The 20,078-nt window shown below is 44.4% G+C and overlaps 1 protein-coding gene across 1 annotated transcript in view; it reads left to right on the forward strand.

Moving 5' to 3' along the window:
- The window catches only part of CSMD2 (CUB and Sushi multiple domains 2), a 331,313-nt gene that overhangs the window by 237,503 nt on the left and 73,732 nt on the right, over window positions 1-20,078 (forward strand). The window contains exons 28-35 of the mRNA XM_026086083.1: window positions 2,457-2,595; window positions 3,121-3,308; window positions 10,583-10,777; window positions 11,817-11,933; window positions 14,618-14,731; window positions 15,397-15,492; window positions 17,538-17,741; window positions 18,199-18,323. Of these exons, the coding sequence (XP_025941868.1) occupies window positions 2,457-2,595; window positions 3,121-3,308; window positions 10,583-10,777; window positions 11,817-11,933; window positions 14,618-14,731; window positions 15,397-15,492; window positions 17,538-17,741; window positions 18,199-18,323 (1,178 nt within the window). The remainder of the gene's footprint in view (window positions 1-2,456; window positions 2,596-3,120; window positions 3,309-10,582; window positions 10,778-11,816; window positions 11,934-14,617; window positions 14,732-15,396; window positions 15,493-17,537; window positions 17,742-18,198; window positions 18,324-20,078) is intronic.

The following is a 20,078-nucleotide window of genomic DNA, read 5'->3' on the forward strand; positions in this document are numbered from 1 at the left end:
GAAAGGGACAGATCCCACCTGGTTGGAAGAGATGTACAATGTCTCGGATAGCTGTCCCACTGCCTGCAGAATTACTCTTTAGGTTGTTCGTAGAGACCTTACAGCCACTGTTTAGCTCTGTGTCTGCAGGGCGCCTGGGACAATGAGGACCTGGGTGAATGATTTCTGCATACGGAGGCAGCAAATTCTGTGGCAAGAAAGAGCTAGCTGACATTTTCTTTGAGCTCATAAAGTAATAAAAGAAGCTCATAAAAAGGATCTTTTCAATATATCCAGAACACATGAAAATAGTCATGCTAAGCACATAAAAGCAATAAATATTAMATTTGCTGGCCAATTAAATGCTAGCCAGAAATTATCTATCCTGTAACCTTCACTCCTGTTTATGCAGTGTTATTCCAAGCAAAGAAAATTAGTTAATTCTGTTCCTAAAATSTTATTGAAAGCCAGCTAGAAAGCTTCTACAGCATGCACAGGATTTATGCTCCCTGCAGGATGACTTGATTTCTGAATGACTGTCGTGATAATCTAGTGTGGCACCCTTTCAACCTGATGGGGACGATCCTTTTAGTCTTTTTGGAGCTGTAACTAAGTCAGATGATTGCATGTCTTGCCCATCTAGCCATTTCCCTGTTGAGTTCTCTTTCACACCAGAAGCTGGGCTCTTAGTCCTTTTCAGAGACACGCAGCCAATGCCTTAATCTCAGTGCAAGGTGATCTGAGCTGAGGGAATTCTCATGGGTCRTCTTTATTGTAGGCTATTTGACTTGGAGATACTGTGTTGAATTCTTTTTGAACAAAGGCCTGGCAATCTTGTTTTAGGAGACATAAGCTCTGTGATAGACCATGAAAAACCTGAAAGCAATTTCTTGCTCCTTCCTTCTCTTCAATCACAAAGGATTTGGGGGAATAATCAGTGAATAGATAAAGTCAGTTTTACAATGACTATGTAACAGGCTGCCTAGTTAGAGCCAAATGGGAAAATGGAGTTTTATTTAAGGTTTGGATTTTGTGTTTGTATTTAGCATTTCAAATACGTTTTCCCATCTTTATTGTACCACTTTTGCATTCCCTAAATAATGTGGGCTGAACTGAGACCTCAGCTGAAACAACCCCCAGGGATTTGGGGCAATTGAAGTCTGGATCTGGACCCAACTCCAAACGGCAATGGCTTGAACCAGTTTCTAGTTTAAATGCTTTGGAGACTATGGGTGTCATTTTCAAAGAAATCAGAGGGCGTTAAACAGTCAGCTCCCTTAGGCTTTTCAAAACTGAGTCTGTGTACTTAGTTTCTTCTAAATTTTCCTTTGAGTTCACAGTCTGGAAAAGGAATGCATCCTAAAGGTTAATGTGAAGGTTAACAGACAGAGCACGTATGCTTGTGGTTCTTCCAAAGTGTTTGGGCATGACCTTAAGCTAAATTCTTCTCTGTTCTGCACAGCGATTTCCTTGCCTGTTCAATTGGGATAACGGTTCTTATTGTCTGCAGTAGCCTGTGAGTGGGCTGGACAGAAGTTGCCTTCAGGCCTTGGAGGAAGGTCTCTAGTTCAAATTTCTGATGTAAACTTTATCGTACAACCCAGCTAAATTAACTGATGTTTGGAGATTCTTGGGTGTTTGCAAGGAACGCTTTATAAATGCCCACAAGACACATTTTGCAAATGTAACTTCTGTTTTTTTAGAAGTAATGGTCTTTGTGGAAGATCCTTGCAAGATTTGTCCTCTTATTTCTGTTTCATGCTACTTCATTTCCCACTTAGTGTTTGCATTGCTATAGGCTGAGTTTTAAGCTCAAACACATGAGCTTAAAAAAGATTATGCTACCCCCTCTCTAGCCCCACCCCAAATCTGGCAGGGAGGATGAATCTGAGCAACAGGGGGAATCTTAGAGCATCGACTCTCATGAAGAGACTGCAGAAAGGCTGACTAATAAATCAATCATGAACATTTGCCACAGTGGAAACATATGCAGTCACTTTGAGCCTTTAAAAAAAGTAATAATTGATTTTTCAATCAGCTTGGCGTTTAATGTGTTGGTGGCTGTAGTAAACACGAACAAATCATTAGTCCCAGACAACATGTTTTCACTTATTTAGCAACAATCCAGATTTTGAYGGAGTTGCCTAAATACGTGCAACAGGAAGGCATAAAGCATCTCCTCCTCCCCCCAGTTACTCAATATTATATTATCTTATCTTATGAAGATTGTAATAGCATCCACAGCTCTGTTTCTCGGTATGTATGTATCTTGCCTGGTATAAGAGTCCTGATCTCCATTAGGGCCACTGAGTGCTTGGCAATACGTATCTTAATACCTATCTGACAGCACAGTCAGCTCTCTCTCCGTCCCCTTATCTATCCATATAGTTGCTCTTTCTCCCTTCCTGTATCTCATCTACTGGTTTTTAAGTTTTTCTAAGACCAAGCCTCATCCCTGTGCTTGACTTCTTCCTCAGCTCCCTGCGGAGGTATCTTGACAGGACCATCTGGAGTCATCTTGTCCCCTCAGTACCCAGAGCCCTACCCGCCGGGGAAGGAGTGCGACTGGAAGCTGACGGTCTCGCCCGACTACGTCATTGCCCTGGTGTTCAATACGTACGTGTGCCCGAGCTGCCCGGTGCCGCTGCCGTGGGGAAGGGCAGGGAGCGCAGCCTGGGGAGCTGGGCTGGCCTGTGGGTCTCTTCCTCTCTGAAGGAACTGAATCTGGTAGGAGCGTCCCGGAGTGGGGAGTAACCTGTTCTCACATGGACCTTAATTTGGGAAAAGATGCACTTATTTCAACTGCAGCTTCTCTTTGATATACATGTGGCTTTTAAAGAGCATAACCGTTTARCTCATACAGCATAGGAAACCCCTACAGCACCATCAGTGATTGACTAGTTATGTGCCCTTGGCAGTAACACTGGTTCTCAATCCCTTACATACAGAAGGGAGATAGAAACATCCCGTTCTTCTCCCTTCACCCTACTTAGCTTACAGGCTGTCTAGGGGCAGAAGCAGTCTCTTGGCTATGTGGTTGTACAGCCCCTCGAGGCCGCAGTCTGTTGTTCTCCAGGAGCTACTGTAGTATACTTAATTCACTTCAATTATACTTCAAGCATTCCTCCTCTGTTTTCTCAGCTTTAATTTGGAGCCTGGGTATGATTTCCTTCACATCTATGATGGACCTGATTCACTCAGCCCCCTTATTGGAAGCTTTTATGGCTCCCAGCTGCCCGAGAGGATAGAGAGCAGCAGTAACAGCCTCTTCCTCGCYTTCCGAAGCGATGCCTCCGTGAGCAACACTGGATTTGTAATCGACTACACAGGTAAGACGCATCTGGGGGGAGCACCTGGCCCATCTGACTCAGCAAAGTACTTTGGATTTTACCTGCACTTACCCTCAGGTTAAACCACCTAATTGAACCATGTGGGAGAAGCTCTAGAAACTATGGGAAACCTCTCTTCAGCTAGGAATCCTGCTGTCTTTGTGGCTACCACCAAAGCTGATTAATAGGCATGGTATGGAAAGCTGGGAGGTAGAGGTGATCCTGTAGGCTGACTCAAGGGCCACAATGCATAAAGGTAGATAAGAGCAGCATAAAAGGACTGTCATGTGGCTAAGGATCAAGCTTGATTACTTCCATGTGGAGCTTTTGTTAATAGAGAAGAAAATCTTGGCATTTTTTCTTTAAAACAAATGGGAGGAGCAGTAGCAGGAAGTATATATCTATGCACAGGTTCTGTTCTGTATAAACTTCCTTGCTCCTCACTGAATTTAAATAGTTCTGTCTTCTCCTTAGTGAGCAGAACATGCCACGTAGTTCCAGATTTGAGCTTTCAGAGTAGTAGAGGGTGTTGAACTGTTAACTGGATATTAGGAATGTTCCACGTTGCGCTGGATTAAAGATTTATTCTTAGCAGCAAGAACAGCTTTGTCCAAGAAAAGGAGGTGCAGACATACGTATCCAATATGGGATCTCAGTCTGAATTGTTGACATTGTCATTCAAAAAGTACCAAATTATTGGGCGGCTATCTTTAGCGGCAAGGATCATGGAGGTTCTTGGCTCTCTCCAGTCAGTGGAGCTCTGCTGAGGTTGATGCATTTTGTTCCGCTTAAGATTCTAGAGCATCCACTTAAAAAAACAAACCCAAAAAATCACTGAAGGAATCGTTTCAGTGAAATGAGCAGAACAGTCAGTTCACAGGTATCCTGTGTTATTAGAATATTGGCTTTTCTTTCTTGCTTGAGGAGGAAATAAAACTTTTTGGTGGCTTCAGCTTTAATGGGGAGAGACAGGGAAAGTGATTAGAGTTTTCCCTGGGTGCTTTAGCTCTCTGTCGACAGAGCAAGGTGGGAAGTGACAAACCTAGCACAGTTGTTCCAGGAGATGGRGAAAAAAAAGCCCGAGTGCTTTGGCAGAGTGTGTTCCTTGTTTGTGTGTCCTGCAGATAGAAGAGCAGAATTATTACAAGCTATAGTAAATAATGTGCTCTGAAAAACTGAATCTGATGAGCTGGGATTATGCAGAAGAAGATTAAGAAATGTAAAAAACAGAGCTAGAAAGAAATGATCCTTCTAACCCGCTTTGGCCTATATGGAGTAGTTTGCAGTATGGGAAAGAAGTGTTGATGGTTTCAGATGATCTGGATATGTGCCGCTGTGAAACATGGCTTTGCATCCATGGTGTACGCTGTGAAACAGGCTGCTGAGCCTTGTTGGCCCAAGCCTGTGCTGCCGGAGCAGTATTAGCTTGTGCTGGAGAGCTGACAGGTTGCTGCCGGCTCTCCAGGGCTGCTGCCGATCCCTCTGTGTGATCGGGCAATTCTCTTCTCCCATTTCCGGGCTCCAGTCTGTGGTTCCTGCTTTGGGATTCACCTGGGCAAAGGTTAAATGATAGTGTTCTGATCTGAAATGGCAACTCCTGTTTGTTATGCTGAACAGATGGATTTACCTCCAGTATAGTTATAAAATAATAAGAAAAAGGCAATTAACACTGCTTAAGATTCAACAGATTAAAAGTTTTCTGCTCTCACTAGAATTAATTTTACTGAAAATTCAGTCTTGGGTTTTGCTGCTTTTCCCTGTTCTTTTTGGACAGCCAAAAAGTAGTTAACGAATGAAATCTCATTAAATTAGGGTGGTTGTGCGATACGTTTTTCTCCTAAACACTCCTACGGTGTTAATCGTGCCTACATACTTCCCACAAAGCCAAACTGCTGGGAGAAAAGAATGAGGCTTTAAGTTTGCTCATTAATTTCCCCACACTTTAAAAGGAGCGCAGGATTCAAGTCTGAGAAGCTGCAGAAAATAGAACTGTGGGGAATTGCAGAAGAAGAAAGAAAGGCGGGGAGGGAGCATGTGTGCTAGAAAATCAAATATCCAGCTCGGCTCGGTGCCAGTGTGGAATCCCAAGTACAGTTCAAAGGCACCGTCTTCTCTCCAGCCTCCCTGTGTCTGGTCACTGCTGCAGCCCACGTAGGCTTTTGCCCCTAGCTCCCTGAATGCCATACGTCACCTGTGTCAGCTGTGTACAGAATGCTGTTAATTACCAGGGGCTTTGTGGTCCTCTTCTGGTAACGTTCGGGAAAGAAAACAAAGCAGCCATCTGTCAGTCCCTCCTTGAACTCCTGCATCTTCTCTGGGACTGGGATTGTATCAGTAGCCTGAAGCTACAGCGTGCCGGGTGAATTTCAAACAGCCTCAGCTCTTCGTTTGAAATAGTTTCAGGGAGCAATGGCTCTTCGAGAGAAAGTCCTCCTCTGGGGCTAGGAGGAATGGAGAAAACAGAGAGAGGGAGAAGAAAGCTTTGGGCTTTTATTGTGCCAGTTTTTGCGTAGAGCGTGGCAGTGAGAGTGAAGTGGGAATGCAGCAATGCCACGGGAAGGTGTTCTAGGGCAGATCTTCAGCTAGGCAATCTTCCAGTTTGGCTACACTCATACACTACACCGGCAAGATTTCTAATAGCTGGACACATATCTTGGCTTTGCACCCGTGATGCACCATCAGCCATGCAGCAGAATGAAAAATCAAACTGAGTTTGCTAGCAAAGAAATCATAAGTGGATTCTCCCCACACACACTTGAATTTACAGAGGTTTGGTTGTACTGTCTGCATAAAACCTTGGATTGTTTCAAAGGGTACGGTGAAACTGAAAAGCAATCATTTGGAATTTCAGCTGGAGAGGAATTTATTCTTTGGGATGACTTACCACTAGTGAGTAGCTTTTGGTTTCAAGCTAGTTCCTGAAAAGGAAGAAGTGCTCTCCTCGGGCATCCCGTTGCAGGTCTGTTGAAATTATTATAATAATGCTTAACAGAGTGCTTGTTTGCAACACCAGCTCAGTTAATGGCATGTCTGTGAAAGCAGTGTGCTGTGTTCATGGTAGATTCACTTGAGCCCAACAAGTGTTAGCCTAACCAATCAAGAGGGTGATAAGTTCTTGATTACAAAATAAGAAAGACAGTTATAAAACAAAAGCATAAATACAGGAAAAAGATTGTTTGCAACCTACCTAAGATTGATGTCCTGTTCCGGTTATTGCTTAAGAATATTTTATGAACGTCTCAGCTACAGAAAGATAAGATTTCTCTTTGGGAAGTCAGCTGTGTTCCCCTAATCAGTTTACAGTCCAGCATCTTGCAAACCACACGTTTTATTTAACACATTCATACACCCTGATATTTTTACACAGAGACTGACCACACTTTCTTAGTAATATGAAGGGCAGGCTTGTCATTTACAGTGCTTTTTCCAGATGATCTTCCCTCCAGCTTATTCTTTGTGAGCGTTGGGGATGTACTTGTTGTGGACACACAAGCAGGTCAAACTCCATTAGTCCCTCCCTCTATACGAGCGACGGTGCTGATGGTTCGGTGCTGAATGTGACCCAAGGTGCATATTCAGGTTTGGCTGTTCGTTCGTAGGACACAAAGTGGGAGGGAGTTTCCAGGTTGGATGCTCCAAAGCAGGAGGATTTTTAGTACTTCCTGTTTCTGTTGCAGGCCAGAAGTGAAGAGGCGTGAAATTGAAAGCAAATGAAGCAAAACTGATTACTTTTCACCCTTCCAAAGGAAGAGGGAGGGAAAAAAAAAACTTATTTCAAATCCATTATTATTTTACCAGAATTATTTTGCTCATCTTGAGCTTATAAACATATATTCAGCATTTCTTATGGATTATTTAAGGTGGAAATTCTCCACAGAAACGCTATTCAGTATAATCTATTGCAGGACAAGCTGTTTAAGAATATCCAGTGTTTTGCCGTTAAAACGGTAAGAAATAGGAGATGAAGCTTGACCCTAAAACAATTTGCATTTGAAAATACAAATCTGTCCCTTGGAAAAGGCGGTCCATTTTGCTGGGATGAGTCAAAGGAGGCTGTGCTCCTGGCTGGCTGGTGCAGCAACAGCAAAGCTTCTGGGGATGCCAAAGCTGCACCTGGACTGGAACATCCTCATGTAATTTGTGCCTTCTTCCATAGATGATGATCGCTGTGAAAAATTGTCCTTCAGGCAATTCCTCTGAGCACTGCTTTAAGGCTTAGTGCTTATTAAAGGCTTACCCTTGCTCACAGACGTGGAGCTCACGATATACAGGGAGGACCACCGCTCTCTGATGAAGCTGCTCTTGAACACAGATGAAAGCCTGACCTCCTGGTCTAGGAGCTCATGCAGGATTTGAGTTTTCCTTGGGAAAGGAGAGGAGAAGCAAAGGACACTTCTCCTTTCTGTGGACTAATGAGCTGGTTCTCATGGCATTTGTCTTGACTCTCTTCTGAACATTTGACAGCCTGGGTACTTGTTAATTGGGGCATCAGGCTAATTCTGAAGTATCTGAGTGAAATAAAACCTTAGTTCTAAATGGACAAGCAGTACTGTCCTTGCTTTGTAGTCTAATAAATCAAAGGCTTGGGAAGCTGTGGTTTTCCCACATCTCCCTTATGAGTCTTTAGCTGTCACCACGCAACCAAATACTTCCTTAGAGTTGAGCTCCTGCCTCCCTTTTTAACCTACTGCTGAGGATCATCATGGCAGTTCGCCAGTAGAAGAGTGTTCAGCTAGAGGTATGCGTAGGACTAGTGTGTCAGGATGCATCGTCAGCTAAGGTGAGTGGTTTCCCTGAAGGCATGGACCCTCCAGGGAAAAGAGAAACAGTCAAGGATGAAGAAAACACAACAAAAGCCACAGAGACATCGCTCAGCAGTCAATCGCCACCCCCTTTTCAGCAGTYGGCAGAGTGACTTGAGCGCTCAACATCATGATTTTTTCAAAGCAAGAGCAGAGGCTGAGATCAAGTGCATGGCTAAGACGTCTGACAGCTGGGTGGGAAGCTGATTGGCAGGTTGAAGCCACATCAACTTTTTACATGAAAGGCAGTGAGACTGTTCAAAATAACAAGAGAGGCATAAAGTGGTCATGAAGAAGCTGTTAGGTGCAGCTTTCGTATGGAAAGGTCAAAAATGAGTATTAGTAATTCAGAGAAATAAAGCCTTGCAGAGTTAAAAAATACTTTGGAGGAGTGAGTGGTGCATTTACTCTTGCAAATGGCTTGTACGCTGCGGTGGACTCTGAGCCATGCAACTGCACTGCTCATCTGCAGTGCCCTGCTTGACTGATGCCCAGAAGCAATTGCTGGGTACACAGAGGTACCTGGTTCTCACCAGAGCCCACGTCCATGTCTTGGCTGCGGCTTTGCAGTTCTAGTCTAATCCTTGTCTCAACCCCAGGTCTGGAGTGTGACGTTCACCTCTGCAGGTGTGTTGTGATAACCCCTCTGTGCAGGAATATTGCCTTGATTTGCAGTAATGGTAAAGGCTTCCTGCTTGTTTTCCAATGGTAGCCGATGTGTCACAAGCGTGAGGATGAGTGAGGACAGAATATGTTCATCTGAGCTGACCAGAGGGCAAAGGACTTTGATTTCCAGTGCTGCGCCTGAAACAAGCTTTCTGGTCCTTATATCTTTCTTATGATAATCAAGATTTCTCTGTTATGTCTAGATGATATCTCAGATCACACACAGGAAATAATGGAATAAAAACATTTGTTGAATTCTTCTTAGAGCCCAAATCTTTTTCATCATGTTCTCAGTGTGAAAGCTCTTTTTAAAATGCTGCATGAATTGTGCTTCTAGGCACACAGGCATGTGTTCCTGCCTTCCCACGAGCAGGTAAATTGGAACATCCTATTTCCTTTTTGGGGAGCAAAAATGCTCAGAGGAGAAGTGGCTTGTCCAAAGTCATGCAGCAAGACACTGCAAATGTAGAAGAGGAGCTCTAATTCTTCACCCAGGCCTTCCCTTCTTGGACTCTGTCACCTCTGAGAGCAGTGGCGTTGACTACTAGTGGTTCACTGACCACAGCTAGTCCACAAGAAGCTCATGAGGTTGGTTTGTGGAGTCGTATTGTCATTTTGACTCTAAAATGTTATGATGCAAGTGTGTGCTGRTCTGTGGGAAGTGTTGAGCATTGACCAGTCTGTGGCCCCAAAATTGGGAACTGGTGTTGCAGGAAAATGTAGCAGCCTCTTGCTGTGGTTTAGAGCAGTTGTTCCTCATGGAAACATTTCACGTTTTTTTGTACCCTCTTTACCTGAATCACTAGCTAGTGGTACAGCTGTTGTATAAGGGAAACCATAGAGCTAATCCTATTTTTCACTGCAAACAAAGAAACAAAAGCAAGATCTGGGGCCTTGACTCTTTCTCCTTCTCCACACCCTCCCATACTAAAAACCTGTGATTTAATGCTTAAACACATTATAAGTGTTCACAGACCTACTGCTCTCAGAAAAGCCCTCATCTTTAATGAGCAATTTCCAAATGACAAAAGAGCAGGATTAATCAAAGCCTCTAATTATTTCATGGAGGGGAGGAAAAGAAAAAAAGGGGGGGGGGCGAAAGAAAAAAGCCTTCAGAAGGAGAAGGAAAGAAATATCCATATCCTGACAGCCTTGTAGTCTTTACTGGAATTTTCATATGTAAATGGGCTTTTTAACTCTGCTGGGCATAGTGAACAGAGAGAAAAATGTCTTCATTTTGTCTAACTGCTTGTAATTATTTTGCAGTAATTGCAGCCATGCTGCACATCTGGAGAGTCAACCCTCTAGCACATGGCGCTATGTATTTTCATGGTGAGAACAGAAAGCTCTTAGATACTGGAATGATAGGTGCCAAGGAGATAACGCAAACAGATGAAGCRCATCTAAAATATGTTGCATGTTCAGTCTGTGTTTATATGCTCATGTTTGCAAAATTTCTGCAGCATGTCCCCAGTGCAAGAGAGAGAGAGCGTAGTTAAATCAAAGCTTTGCCTGGTTGATTGAATTTTAGGTACCAATAAATAAGTGCGTGAACTGAAGCTTTCCTTCTTCTGGTATACTTGTGCTGGAACTGAACATCAGAATGGTCTGGAGCAGAATCTGGCCTGTGTAATTTCCCTGGTTCAGCAGCACAAGAAAATGCTGGAAATATAAATCTTATAAATGGCACTGGTCTTTATAACATGCTCAAGTGGACTCCCCGATAAGAAAAGCCCCCAAATGTACCATGATCCAAAACTTTAACTGTATCAGACCAGTAAGGATCCTGGCAATTTTATTTTGCAGAGAATCCCAGGGAGTCATGCTTCGATCCTGGCTCTATTAAGAACGGTACACGAGTGGGGACAGATCTGAAACTGGGATCAACGATCACCTACTACTGTGACGGAGGGTATGACATTGAGGGGGCCTCCACCTTGACGTGCGTGATGGGAGGCGATGGGAAACCCACGTGGAACCAACCCCGACCTACCTGTACAGGTAAGGCCCTGGGGAAAAGGTGAGCAAGGAATGCTCCGCCTGTCACCAAATCCTTCGGCGGTTTGTCTGTATGCAAAGCTGGATGTTACTGTTGTATAGGGCGGCTTGTGAGGGGGCAGAGATGGTTCTTCTCGGTGTTTCATAATCCCCCCCCCCTTTTTTTTTTCCAAACACCCTGTTTTTAGCACCCTGATGTCAGGAAGAGCTCAGCTCTCTGTGTATATTATTTCATAGCTTGACTTATATGAGGTTTCTTCAACCTTCTTTTGAGAGAGGCAGAAAACTGGACTAAACGGATTTTCTGTTGGATCTAGCATGACAAAACCTGTGTCCTTAGCGCAAGACAAGATTCAGGAAGCTACTTAAACATCTGCTCAACCTGATCATTGCTAATCAAAGCTCTTAGGCACGTGCTTTCCTGAGCAGGGTCAGAGTTTATTGAGAAAACAGATGGCATTTTTTTCTTGGATCTGTTTTTTTTTGGGGGGGGGGGTTGTTTAATGAAGAAAAATGTTTAAATAATGTGTTTACAGTCAGACCTTCTTAATATGAAAAGTGAGACAAGATAGCTGTCAGTCTGTGACACGATTGGAAGAATTACTGACTTACTGCTGACTTGAAAACGCGGGTAGGGAGCAGAGCGTTCCTGCCAGGAGCCCGGCTCCTGCTGCCGCGAGAAGCGTCAGAGCCCGTTTGCCAAGTCCTGCGCCGTGGGCTCGAACGGAGGTCAGGGCAAACCGCACGGTGGGCTGCAATGCCATACGGGGCATCCCATAGCCTTGGCATGGTCTTTGTAATTAGATGTGAAGCAGGCRTGACCTCGGGGTAGGATAAGCCTCATTTTTCTTCATAAGAACTTGCAGTGAGAGCAGCAATGCCTGAAGCACGGAATCGATCATGGACGGGAGCAGCTGACGCTGCACAGCTCYGAGCGCGTGGGCTGGGCAGGGTTTCAGAGCAGCGAGAGAAGAGGCTAATGGTTCGAGGCAGGCTTGGGTAAGGGCTCAAGCAGCGCTCTCCTCTTGACTTTCTCTTGCAGCACCCTGCGGCGGTCAGTACACGGGCTCGGATGGCGTAGTTCTCTCTCCAAATTATCCCCAGAATTACACGAGTGGACAAGTCTGCTTGTACTTCATTGTTGTGCCGAAGGACTACGGTATGTTTGTCGGACGGATTCCCAGACACCTGCAAATCGGTCCTACTGTGCCTCCGACTTTTTGGGGGGGAGAGGGGGGTATTTTTTTAACAAAGCCATAGATTAAGTGTATGTGTGTGTATATACACACACACATACAGAGATAAGCAAGACTGGTAAATATTGTTAATAAATGGTACTGTTATATGCTGGTTACATTTTGTTGGAGTCAATAAGGATGATGGGAATTTTCTGAATTTTGAAATCTATCAAAAATGAGGAAAAAACACAAACCTAGCAAAAACCACAGTCTTGTGATTCCCCTTCCAGTCCCTTCACTGTATCCAGTAGTGCAGAGTTGAAAAATCAGCAAAAAATAATTTAGGATGATTAATACTAGCAGCGGACTCAGAAGACCTCTGAGAGTACAAAATGTATTCACCATAAACACATGCTAACTCTGGTGCTAAATAATCTGCATAGAGAAGCACTTACACATTTATTTTTCTGGATGTGCAGCTATAGTACTTAGGAATAAAATTTTTTCATTGTTAAATTACATTTAAGTTAAATTTCAAAATTAAACAGCAGATCTTATTTTCTGAGTAATTGAAGATGTATTTGGAAGATGCTGTTGACCTTGTCCAATGGTTAGGATTGACCGCTGTGAATTAGCCCTTGCCTAGTGTYATATAATCCTCATGATCATGGTCAGTTGATGAAAAGTTGTCCAAACTGCAATGGTGTTTTTTCCAGGCTTTTTAAGATTCTTTCTGAAGGGCAGTCTCTTGTATTCCTTCTTATGTCTTGTCTGAGTAAGATTTCTTTGTAGAGGTTATTTTTCCTGTATGTTTACCATGACCTGTGCATGATATGTTGCAAAATGAATACGGTACAATTACAGATCAAAGCAAACCTCCTTTTGAGAGARGAAAGAGATTCTTGCTGGTAGCTGTGATTGTGACAGCACCAAATCTGTGATTCAGTAACATGCTTGAAGGAGCAGACATGGAACTACTGTTTCTTTGAGTGCTCTGCTGAATTGAGGCCTAAATGTGCATCAAAGCCGCATACGCTTAAGCAGACCATCATTCTTTTTGTAGACGCTGATGCTGCTTAATTTTGGTCAGAGTTTGGATACAAGAATGATAGGCATTCTGGAAACCTTTGAGACAGCTTCTGGATGGATATGGGTTAACGTATTTTCTTGTTTAAAGGGAATTTAAAGATCCTTAAGAGCATTTAAGAGAACTGACGGCTGTGGCTAGTGAAGGTCTCTAAATTCTGCTGTTTGATACTGCTTCTCAGTGCGTTATATTGATCTAACTCTAGTCAATCCCTATGGCCCTTGCAGTTTTTTCTGACTTCCTCTGCTAAGATAGCAAGGTGTGAAATAAGGATGTTCTGTCTGGCACCAGACTTGAGTTATCGGCTCCTCTCACTCGATGTGCCCCTCTGCCTGCGCAGAGCCAGGTTGGGTCTGAATTCCTGCGTCTAAGTGGTGAAACACTGCACYGCTCTGATTGTTCCCTTACACCTCTTAGCCTGTTTTACCGTAGCTGATCTTGATACTTGTCTAAAGAAACACAAAATCTCGTGGGCTAGACAGTCTTGATATGCAAGTCTGACTTCTGCCCACAGTGGGATGACAGCTAAATTAGTTTCTCTTCTCCACCCGCTACCTTTCAATAGCTTCATTAAAAACAGCCAGGAAAACTATTAGTAGCAAATGTTGTGYGTTTCCCATCTCCTCCAGTTTTCTGATTCTGAGGACAGCAGGCGTCAGGGTGTGCCATAGTCACTTTTTCAGTGTTTCCAGCATCAAAGCTGTGTTGGAAAYCTGAATGCGCAGGAAACAAATGTTGTAGCTTGGTGGATGATGTATTTCACAGCAAGGGACCTCTCAGCTTGTGAATCAGTAACTGGGCACTTACAACTTGAAAATGCAAAGCTAGGAGGGGGAGACATTGGAAAAAAATAACTTCTATATGCAGGTTTTGGAGGAAAAAACTGTTGTTGTATTCTGAAAAATATAGGTAAATAACTAAAGTCTCCTTGTTCTAGCTCAAAAAATGCTCCGATCTTCTCGTTATTATTTTCTCCTGTTTATAAGCTCTGCCTGCTCCTAGGTGCGTTTGCAATGTATTCAGTAAGCCCCACAGCACTGAATGGCTCCCTCGTTAGCAATCTCCATAGACACGCTTAGGATTGACTGTTAATAAAAATTTGAGTGTCCTCTCTCCCTAGCAATGGTCCTCCTTGACCAGAGAGGCTCAATGAAGAAATTAAGCTCTTCAGAGCAAGGACTGTTATTTTGTTCGGGTTTTGTACAATACCTGATCCAGTGGGGRCCTGGTTCATGACAGAGGCTCAATACAAATAATAAATAATAATTATCAGTTGGTGAAATCGCATACCTTGTGTTATGTAGGCAGGCAAACAGGATGATTCATAAAACAATCCCTTTTGGCCTATGAATCAGTGTTAAAGCATACTGGCAAGAAAACACTGGGGAGGCTGCTTGCTGCCTCTGTTATGCCTACTTTGTGGATAAATAAAGGGCTTCCATCTTCCAGGGCTGTCAGTCAGGCCCTTCTCATCTCTGAAATAAAAGCGGCTGAATTGTCTCGGCCCCRAGGTTGGGCTCTGCGGGCTGCGGCACGGGCCGTCCCGCTGCCCCCTGACAGCCCTCCCTCCCTCTGCAGTGGTCTTCGGGCAGTTTGCCTTCTTCCAGACCGCGCTCAACGACGTCATTGAAGTTCACGATGGCCCCAACCAGCACTCGCGGCTCCTCAGCTCACTCTCGGGCTCGCATACAGGTAGGGACGTGTCCTTGCTGCTTCTGGAAACAGCTTTTAAAGGTCGAAGGGTTCCTTCCTCTCCAAACGTCACTGCCAACCTGTAAGTGAATGCTGGGTTGTGAAATGTGGAAGTGCGTTGGCTTTATCCGAGGTAGCCACCAGGGAAACCTGCCCAAACCAGGGGTGATCAGCCAGTGACATCAGGTATCTGTTCTCTTGGGTGCTCAAGGTAACCCTTGCACCCACTACCCTCCACATTACCTGAGTCATCTACCTTGCTGCTAATCACCTTTGAAAGTCTTGGCTATAGGCTTTTTTATTATTACTCCATTTGAAAATTTGAAGCCAGCTCTTTCACTACATCTTTTCTTTTCTGAAAGAAAGACGGGTGACAGTGCTGAGCTGTTCAGAGCCATGTACTCCCAGAAATAAAGTTGGCACCAGTCCCTCAGCCCCTCTTCCCAGCCAGGCGTCCTTACAGGATCACTCCTCATGCCTTTTTGTTTCTAAGGTGAAATTAAGATTGTTCCGGGCCTTAAGCTAAAATGTGCAGTCTGCCATTTAACACCTTGCTCTGTGCAAGACAGTACTCTGTGCAAGCCCTAGAAAGGCCTCAGGAGGCTGTTTCTCTAGCTAATGCTGTAATTTGTTTCTTCTGTTTTTTTTCCTCTCTCCTCATCCAGGTGAATCATTACCATTAGCTACCACCAACCAAATTCTTATCAAATTTAGTTCAAAGGGTCAATCTACAGCCAAAGGTTTTCATTTTGTCTACCAAGGTAAGTACAGTTGTGTTCTGGAGATATCCTCAGATTGGTTATGAGATAACTGGTCTAAAATATAATGATGTCCTGAAGTGTCCTGAACGCCATCAGCCGCTTTTGGCGTATGTGGGTTATTGCACACTTTGTGTCTAAACAGGAAATATCAAAGGAGATTATTTTGGTAGCTGTGGACTTGCAGGTCTCTCTGGTTCCTTTAGGTACTTGATATTCAGACCTGCCATTCTCCTTCAGCCTCAMCCCTCACACATCCCAAGATTAGTATCAGAAGTAGCTCATGGAATCATGTTCTAAGTATGCCGTGAGTTCTTGAAATTTATACCCAAGCGATTTTCCCAGTGGCGTTTTAGCACATTTCTCAGTGTAAGCAGCTGAATGCTTGTCTAGCAGCTTTGTGAAAACCTTCCTCGCTGTGTGTCAGAGGCTCAGGTCTCCTGCTGTCAAACTTTTACCCCTTGATACTTTCAGTAACAGCTTGTTTTGCATTGGGTGGATCCCACTCAGAGACTTTAGAGTGGTAAATAGAAAGTGATACACAGAATAGTGGGAAAACAGAAGCGCTTTCTCACCCACATGGTTCATATAGTTATCTGTGGTTTAGCTAAGCTTTTGCATGTATGTTGTTTAGAAAGTGGGGACRGGAAGGGGAGGCAACCTGTACCTTCTCCAAGGAAAAGTGGAACATGGTTTGAGTTTTATAGTACTCAGAGATCCATTCTCTTGAATTTCTGCCTAATTATTGTAAAACAACTGTAGTTAAAGATTTCACCAAATCAAAGGTTTTGATGAAATTAATAAAGATTACCTCCTCCCTCCCACATGTTAATTACAGCCCTGGGCTGCATGCTCCTCAGGGATTACTGCGTGGAGAGCAATAGTTTAAAAAAAAAAAAAAAAAAAAGACTCACCCCTGTTTTTGACCTGCCTGGCCAGGATCTGGTGGCATTTACTGTCATTTTTTACACCAACAAGGATGAGTTTTYTCTCTCTCAAAGCCTCTCCCATCCAGGTGATGCACATGTTAACATGGAGAACTTGCCTTTTAAAGCACTGCACAGAAGTGGGTAAGGAGGAGCGTTCTCTCTGTTATAGCAGTAGGCACAATAAGGCAAGGTGCTATTTGGGTTAATGTGGATGCAACCGATGATGATAAGTGGTGGATTTAGAAAGCTCCAGGATCTCTAATAATTAAATTAACCTTAAAACAGTGTTGACTCAGCAGCATTCAATACTCSTCTAGAGCTGCCAGATAAATCAAAGCCACAGAAAAGAGCCTTTCATGCACATGAAACCTGTCTCCTCCCCTTCCTAAGCACCTGCCAAGTAATGGGCTTTTGCAGAATGCCTTGAAGAGCACTGAATATGCTATTTTCTGGGACAATATTTTCATTGGTTATAGTGTATTTCACAGAAAATCGAGTCATAAGCTCACTGTCAAGATGCTTCACTGATTGATTCAATGCAAAGAAAGTAATCTGGCGCCCATCTTTAAATACTTGCTGGAACACAGGTGTTTATGTCTGTACAGAAAGGCATTTCATGGAAACTGTCTACYAGGCAAACCACTTCAAACATTGCCTATATCTCCCTTCTTGTTTGGTATAGAAGAGCTTGGGGTGCTCGGTATCAGATTTTGGATTGTTTGGATTCAGCCACTCTTCAGGGTTTAGGTGTAGCCCACCTCACTAATCAAATTCTTGTGTTGTTTYATGGTTCTTTAACAAGAGAGAAGCAACTTCAGTTCAGTACTGGAGTCCTGCATGGAAGCAGAGCCTGCCTGCGCTAGTCCTGGCCGCAGGCTCCGCTGTGCCCTAGCACGGTTTGTGCTGTACAAATACAGAACTGAAAGATGAGCCTGCCCTCGCAGAGCTTATGGCCTGTTTGCTTAAGGGCAGTGCTTTCCTCCTTTATTGATTAGTGCTTATGGTCTGGGCATTTGATGCTTCCTAAGTGTTTGCTCTAAAAAAATGTGGTGGTTTTTTTTTTTTTTTTGCTTTACAACTGCACGCTTACCTGCTGTTTTCTGCTGTCCGCAATCCAAGCGGTTCCTCGGACCAGCGCCACGCAGTGCAGCTCGGTGCCGGAGCCGCGCTACGGCAGGCGGCTGGGCAGCGATTTCTCGGTGGGCGCCGTGGTGCGGTTCGAGTGCAGCGCGGGCTACGCGCTGCAGGGCTCGCGGAGCATCGAGTGCCTCACCATGCCGGGAGCCCTGGCGCAGTGGAACGTTTCGGTACCCACCTGCGTGGGTAGGTATATTTTCTTTGGGGGGGAGAAAACACAAAACAGTTCAGCGGTTTGGCCTAGAAAAGCAAATGGGATTCTTTGGGATGATTTAGAAGTACTGTGTTTCTTACCTTTTGCATACAAAAGCCTGCCTGTGAGCAAGGCCAGTGAGCCCCAAATGTCAGGGGAGTGACCTTTTCATCCAAAACTCAGTTCCAGGATCTGGGGCAGCATCTAGGATAAATTAGGTCTCTCTAAAGCTACTTTAACTTCCTTTGGAGGACTGCTGTTCCCAAGGAACTTGTGATAGAAGTTACATGAAAGAGTAACTGAAAAGGGTATTATTCATACAAATTATTTCCGTAAATCATGAGCCAATTCTGTTTGCTTTCTCTGTCCACAGGCAGATGTTTTAAAAGGGTATGACTTGTTATAAGGCCAAATCCTTCCATATTCAAGGCAGTACTTTGCTTATTTCAGTGCCCTGTGGTGGAAATTTGACTGAACGCAAAGGTACCATCCTTTCCCCTGGCTTCCCTGAGCCTTACCTGAACAGTCTCAACTGTGTGTGGAAGATAACAGTCCCCGAAGGAGCCGGCATACAGGTACGGCATTAGCAGCTGTCGCTGCAGCATGATGCAGAGAGAAGGAACACACAGTATCTAGCGCACTTATAGCGGCCACATATTATGGATTTGTGGCCCCTCACAGGAAAGAGATGAGTTGAATGTGCAATTCTTCTCTGGAATCAGATACTCATTTACCCTGCAGCTGCCAAAAGTGGGTAATATTTCAATAGGTTTTTACTTCCTGGAGATGGTCTTTATGGAAAATCAACTGGAGCCATGTGGCTATTCTGGTGTAACAAAGCTATTGTGATATATTGGGCTCTTATCTTTGTACTGCTTAATTATTCAATGTTGAAAGCTATGTAAGCTATAGCAAGGAAGAGTTGTTGTTCAGAGTGCCTGCATGGATTTGTTATGCCAGCATAGTTGCAGCAGTGTGATTATACAATTACAGCTTTGCTGTTCAGTGTCTCCAGGTAAACGAGCTTTCTCTTCAGGTTTTTGTGGTCCTTATCATTCCTCTGCAGAAATAGTCCTGCCGGCTAGAGGATGTTGAGAATTAAGCCCAACATCAGAGACCAAACCTTAGATAAAGTTCCCATTCAACACCTGTGTGCATCACTCGCAGAAAGGCATTTCACTGCGCGTTACGCTGACATCAATTGACGCAGAGGAGATGGATCCTTTAATGGGCTCATTCATTCCACAGGCCTCATTATCAGCGAGTTTCTTTCTTCTTTACACCACTTTGTCTGCAAGGGTTTTGTTCATTAAGTGCTTTTATTTCTGTATCATGTATTTGGCTAATAGACTTGTAGGTGGGTTGCTCCCTCTCTGCAGCGCTCGCAGCTATTGGCACGCAGCAGCTGTGTTTCTCTCGGCGGTTTTATTGAAACATCAGGTCTGCACTGCTGGGTTACAGCTCTGCCGCTCCCGGGGGAGGGGGGGGGGCATTCTTGTCTGGTGACACCAGCATAACTCAGATTTGAAATCCAAACCTGCGTCTGCAATGGCAGAACTGGTGAGATCGGTCAGGACCTGGCAGGTCGCTGGTGACTTCACTGACTCCAGGCAGCCCGGCGCAAGGCCTGCGGTGACACTTTGTGCCCTCTGCCGGGCTTTCACGGCATCCGGTCCAGCAAATTCCTCTCCTCTTGTGTGTTTTTAGGGCCGTTTAACACCATGTTTTCGAAAGCTTCAGAGCTCATTGTTGATTCCTTCCCGTTCGTCTGAAATTTTAGCCGTTCTCAAGCCCCCGAATGGCAGGAGGCTCTGTTTAGCTCAACAGAGCATTTAAACAGTTGAAGCATTTTGCAAGTTGCTCGGGGCTCCTGGGATCAGGAGGTGATAATTCACTTAATTTTTAAACTGATGTAAATAGATGTCTGTATTCTGCACTGTTGTGTTCTGAATGCAAAGCCTCGCTGCCAGCTCCCCGGCCGTGTAGCTGGCTTTGCGCAAGTCTGCTAAGGTTAGAGGAAAGGAACGCAGGGGACTGCTGAAGCCCGTCTTTATTCATAAGTTCTTGCCTCTCGCCCCTTTGTGCGAATGCATCTCTCACGTGTAAACGTCAAAAACATAGTGCCAAAGAAGTGTTTAAAGGTTTTTGGGGGGGGGGTTCCCCTCCTGCTACATATGGCCTCTTCCAATGGGAATGGATGTTTTGGGGGTCCTACAGAGCATGCAAGCAATCAAWAAAGTATGTGCCAGGGCTGAGCTTTAAGCTCAGTGCCCAGTTCCGGGGTGGAGCGCTGAGCCTCGAGCGCCGCTGCGGAGCCCTGCGGACTCTTG

The sequence above is a fragment of the Apteryx rowi genome, unplaced genomic scaffold (assembly GCF_003343035.1).
Source record: "Apteryx rowi isolate R43461 unplaced genomic scaffold, aptRow1 scaffold_68, whole genome shotgun sequence".
Classification (NCBI taxonomy): domain Eukaryota; kingdom Metazoa; phylum Chordata; class Aves; order Apterygiformes; family Apterygidae; genus Apteryx; species Apteryx rowi.